The sequence below is a fragment of the Cebus imitator genome, unplaced genomic scaffold, assembly GCF_001604975.1.
Source record: "Cebus imitator isolate Cc_AM_T3 unplaced genomic scaffold, Cebus_imitator-1.0 Scaffold39, whole genome shotgun sequence".
Taxonomy (NCBI): domain Eukaryota; kingdom Metazoa; phylum Chordata; class Mammalia; order Primates; family Cebidae; genus Cebus; species Cebus imitator.
Window position 1 is genome coordinate 6,952,991 of NW_016107354.1, and position 5,798 is coordinate 6,958,788.

The window sequence follows — 5,798 nt, forward strand, 5'->3', positions numbered from 1 at the left end:
CCTAACACCCTACACATGGGTCTAAGATACAAAAATGTACAAGTACATAGCTGGGCACAGTGGTACAAGCCTACATCCCTGCTACTTGGGAGGCTAAAGTGGGAGGATTGCTTGAGCTGAGTTTGAGGCCAGCATGGGCAACACAGGGAGACCCCTGTCTTTATGAAAAATTTTAAAAATTAGCTGAGTGTGGTGGCATGTCACTACAGGTGCATGCCATCATACCTAGCTAATTTTGGGAGGCTGAGGGAAGTGGACTGTTTGAGCCCAGGAGTTTGAGGCTGCAGTGAGCTATGATCACACCACTGCACTCCAGCCTGAGTTACAAAGTAAGATCCCATCTCTGAAAAGATGGCCAAGACATGGCTTAGCAGGAGCTGGTATGATGATGACTTACTGATTTTATTTGTGAATAGTTTCACATGTGTGACACTATGTCCACCCTTATGTATTCTACAAAATCCAGGTACCATTTTTAGAGACAACAGATTACCTGAACCGTTTGCAAGGAGAAATAAGGTAATTTAAAGTAATCTTTCACAAATGGCTGAAGAATTTGGAATTCAGAATCTGAGGCCACAATATTGGTCAGAGTGAAGAAGGATTTAACTTAATTATATGACAGTCTCTGAGCAGAACTGGAACTAATGGGTAAAAGACACCAGAACTTAGTCCCCATTATTCACCTGAATATGAAAAAGAAATCTATAGCCATCAGAGCTATCCAGAATAAAATGAACTGCCTTGAAAAGCAATGAATTCCCTTCATTACAGGGATTTAAGCATAAATTGAATGGCAAATATTGGAAGGATGATTAAGATAATCTTTCGGGTGACTTCCTAGTGTCTGTGCATAGAATCTGTGAAACATTTCTCATTTCTATCAACAGCAGATGATCTTTCTCTCCTTTAAAACCTGACAGTATTGCTTTTATAACTCTTAGAGCTTTCAGCTTATTAAAGCATACTCTGATTACGTGTACATATTATTGCTTCCTTCTAAAATGTAAGTACCACATATTTTTAGCATTTTATAGATGGTAAACAAACATGTGTTGACTAAGAATAATGATGGCTGCCATTTATTAAGCACATAATACATATCAGATATTAGGATGTTTTACATTATTTCAAAACGTAGTCAATAAACATTAAGATAGAAATCTGCTATTAGTAGAAGAGAGATTTGTATGATTTTATTTTACAAAAATGAAATCACAGCTGGTTTAATTTAGATATGGCCTTATTTATTTATTTATTTTGAGACAAGGTGTCACTCACTGTGTTACCCAGATTGGAGTGCAGTAGCATGATCACGGTTTATTGAAGCCTTAACCTCTCAGGCTCAAGTAATCCTCCCAGCCCATCCTCCAGAGTAGCTGAGGCTACTTACTTCTTTTTGTAGAGACAGGGTCTCCCTATATTGCCCGGCTGGTCTCAACCTCCTAGACTCAAGTGATCCTCCTGTCTCAGCCAAAATGCTGGGATTACAGGTGAGAGCCACTGCACTCAGAGATACGGCCTTATTTTTAAGTTTAAAAGCTAAAGACCATAAAGTCCCCACTGGGTCAATAATGGACACCTCTGGTTACTGCAAAGCATTTATTTAGGACACTCACTAAGTTATTTTATTTATTTATTTTTTATTTATTTTGAGACAAGAGTCTTGCTCTGTCACCCAGGCTGGAGTGCAGTGATTCGATCTTGGCTCACTGCAGCCTCTGCCTCCCAAGTTCAAGCTATTCTCCTGCCTCAGCCTCCCAAGTAAGTGGGATTACAGGGACACACCACCACACCCAGCTAATTTTCGCATTTCCAGTAGTGACAAGGTTTCACCATGTTGCCCAGGCTGGTCTCAAACTCCTGACTTCATGTGATCCACCCGCCTCGGCCTCCCAAAGTGTTAGGATTACAGACGCTAGCCACCATGCCCAGTCACTAAGTTATTTTTAAAAGAGACTTAATTATGAGCAACTGAATCAATAAAGTAACACCAGATTAAAATAAGAAACAACTGTGGTCCCAAAGTATCTGCATCAGGACCCTTAAGGCAGGTACACTTTAAGCTAAGTTCAAGGAAAAAAATAAGATATCAAGATACAGCTAATAGACTTACCTCGATCTCTGCCAGTTGAGAGACATTTGAAAATCACCATCCTCAGATCTAGTCCTTCTTTAAGCCAGATCTTATCCATAATCTTTATCATCTGTAAAGCTAACATATCTTGCCGAAGATCTTCACCAACCTTGAAATCAAGGAAACAAAATGAAACTTGTTCATTTCCAAAAAACTCAATAGATTACATACTATGAAAGCTGTCTGGACATGGTGGCTCACGCCTGTAATCCCAGCACTTTGGGAGGCCGAAGTGGGTGGATCACCTGAGGTCAGGAGTTTGAGATCAGCCTGGCCAGCATGGCAAAACCCCACCTCTACTAAAAATACAAAAATTAGTTGGGCATGGTGGCACATGCCTGTAAGATGAACAGAATTGCCTTTTTATTTTTCTGCAGCATTCAAGGGAAAGGTACTTAACCTCTTCATGTCTCAGTTCCCTGAACTGTATACTTTAAAAGCTTCAGTTTTATGGTATGTGATATATTCAGTTCTTTATTTTTATTTATTTTTTGAGACTGAGTCTCGCTCTATCGCCCAGGCTGGAGTGCAGAGGCATGGTCTCGGCTCACTGCGACCTTGGCCTCCCAAGTTCAAGCAATTCTCCTGCCTCAGCTTCCAGAGTAGCTGGGATCATAGGTGCCCACCACCACGCCGGGCTAATTTTTGTATTTTTAGTACAGATAGGGTTTCACCATGTTGGCCAGGCTGATCTCAAACTCCTGACCTCAGGTGATGTGCCTGCCTCAGCCTCCCAAAGTGCTGGGATTACAGGCATGTGCCACTATACCCAGCCTATATTCAACTTTTTAAAAACGCAACATGAAGAATCTTTGTGATGATGAAATATTCTGTATTTTGACTATATCAATGCCAATACCCTGATTGTGATACTGCACTACAGTTATACAAGATGTTACTATGAAACAGAGTACACAGGATTTCTCTGTACAGTTACAATTGCCTATGAACCTATAATTATCACAAAATGAAAAGTTTACTTAAAAAAATTAACCCTCCCAAAATCAATTATTTTTTAATAAAACCTGAACAAGTTTTCATTTTCTTTTTTAAACTGAATAAAATAATTTAAAAACACAAATAATGAATACATTCTGAGACTAGCAAAGAAAATTATGGAACAGAATAAGGAGAACTTGCCTTAAAAAATATTAAAGGTTGGCCGGGCATGGTGGCTCACACCTGTAAACCCAGAACTTTGGGAGGCTGAGGTGAGTGAATCACCTAAGGTCAGGAGTTTGACAACAGCCTGACCAAGATGGTGAAACCCTGTCTCTACTAAAAATACCAAAAATTAGCCGGGTGTGGTGGCACATGTCTGAAACCCCAGCTACTTGGTAGGCTGAGGCAGGAGAATCATTTGAAACTGGGAGGCGGAGGTTGCAGTAAGCTGAGATCACGCCATTGGACTCCAGCCTGGGCAACAAGAGCGAAACTCTATCTCAAATAAATAAATAAATAAATACTTAACACATAAAATTCTTGTATTCAAAACAGATGTTACCAGTTTAGGAAAAGGCACCTACATCAATAAAACAAAATATAGAGTTCAAAACCAGATCTGAGTACACAGGAATTTATCACATATATCAAAGGTGGTTCAGTAGAAGCAATCTTTATGAACCTCCACGTATCCAACTCGTTGAATTAACTAAAATTCTTCATCCTTTCAAAATATACAAATCATGATCAAAACACATAAAATGTTTGGCCGCGCACGGTGGCCCATGCCTGTAATCCCAGCACTTTGGGAGGCCAAGGTGGGCAGATCACCTGAGGTTAGGAGTTCAAGACTGGCCTGGCCAACATGTATTTTTAGTCTCTATTAAAAATACAAAAATTAGCCAGGCATGGTGGCAGGTGCCTGTAATCTCAGCTACTTGGAGGCTGAGGCAGGAGAACTGCTTGAACCCGGGAGGCGGAGGTTGAAGTGAGCCAAGACCGCACCACTGTACTCCAGCCTGAGTGTCAGAGCAAAACTCTGGCTCAAAAAAATAAATAAAATAAAATAATTTAAAAAATATTAAATAAACAAAATCACCTTTGCAATTTTCAAAAAGTAATTTGATAACAACAATTTCTAAATTGCCATTAAAAAAATAGTAACATTATTTACTTACCTTAAACATGATATTAATTTCTTCTCCCATAGGGTCAGCATTCACCATTGTGACTTTTAGGGGGACAGCATTGGAACTGAAGAAGGAACACGACTGCAAATACAACATATCAAGCATTAGAAAGATAACATAAATAAAAATTAATTTAGAAATTTTTTTGTCCCAGGCATTTCCCCTTTCACTTGTTCCTTTGTGTCTTGTTTTTAAATTTATTTTTTATTTTTATTTCTGTTAGAGACAGGGTCTTGCTCTGTTACCCAGGCTGGAATGCAGTGGTGCAATCATAGCTTCCCGCAACCTTTAACTCCTGGGCTCAAGTGATCCTCCTGCCTCAGTCTCCTGAGTAGCTGGGACTACAGGTATGTGCCATCACACCCAACTGAACGCTTGTTTTTTTGAATTACAGCAAATGAAATACCATGAAAATTGTTTTTTCATTTTATTTATATTTTTTGAGACAGAGTTTTGCTCTTGTTGCCCAGGCTGGAGTACAGTGGTATGATCTCGGCTCACTGCAACCTCTGCCTGCTGGGTTCAAGTGATTCTTCTCCCTCAGTCTCCTGAGTAGCTGGGATTACAGGTGCCTTCCACTATGCCTGGCTAATTGAGAATTAGTTCTCTGGCAGATAACAGATGTACAATATACAAAAATACTTTTTGAAACTTAAAATATCATCTTACTAGGCAGAGAAGCAAAACCTTAAGACACAAACTTTTAAAGTTTGAGCTCTGTAAAAATCTCAGTCCATCAATAGAACATAAAGTCTTGTGATATCCTTTTCCATCTTCTAAATCACTTTGATCTGAGATGAGATCTCCACTTCTTCTGTTGAAGTACTATTTTAATTAGCCATGGAAGTACTGACAAAACTTTTAAAATTTCATTAGTAAAGATCAAATCTTACTTTTGAAATAAAAGTGACTAAAAAGCTAATTTAAGACGGTGAGACCAATCTAAAAAAATGAAGCCCAAGGCAGTAAATAATTTTACAGTTTTTTTTTTTCTTTTTTGAAAAAGTGGTGGTTAGGTTAAAAATATGCTAAGATACCTATGGATCCTAATCACAACCATCCATGCTTATAATAAACCTCTAAAGGTTTTACCTTCATTTGCCTTAAGCACACCTGCCCATTGCCTTCTTCCTATTATTCTCAAATATAATATGAACTTATAAGTATGATATGTATCACCTTAATATTTAATTCTTTTGCCACTAGACTTGGCTTGAGAGGGAGACGACATTTATTTTTCTGAAAAAAGGACTGTACTCGTTCCATACTTCTTTGGAGAACAACCTATAGAAAGAGATGTGATACTGTTAAGTACATAATGAAAATGAAGATCTATTTTTCAGACAAGTTATGCTGTGGATACAATTTATAAAATGCTCAGTTGTCAAATGGTCAAAAAAAAATTGTTGCTAAAGAGAGTTAATTTTCACTATAAAACTGGAATGGTCAAAGGCTATAAATATGGGGGGCAAAGGTACATTTGGCTAACCAATGCATATAACAATTTTTTTTTTTTTTTTTTTTTTTTG

At 38.3% G+C, this 5,798-nt stretch overlaps 1 protein-coding gene across 1 annotated transcript in view; it reads right to left on the reverse strand.

Annotated features, from left to right (window-relative positions):
* PIK3C2A (phosphatidylinositol-4-phosphate 3-kinase catalytic subunit type 2 alpha) overlaps window positions 1–5,798 on the reverse strand; it is a 123,183-nt gene that overhangs the window by 25,257 nt on the left and 92,128 nt on the right. The window contains 3 exon segments of the mRNA XM_017525800.2: window positions 2,117–2,246; window positions 4,258–4,350; window positions 5,449–5,553. Coding sequence (XP_017381289.1) covers window positions 2,117–2,246; window positions 4,258–4,350; window positions 5,449–5,553 — 328 coding nt within the window.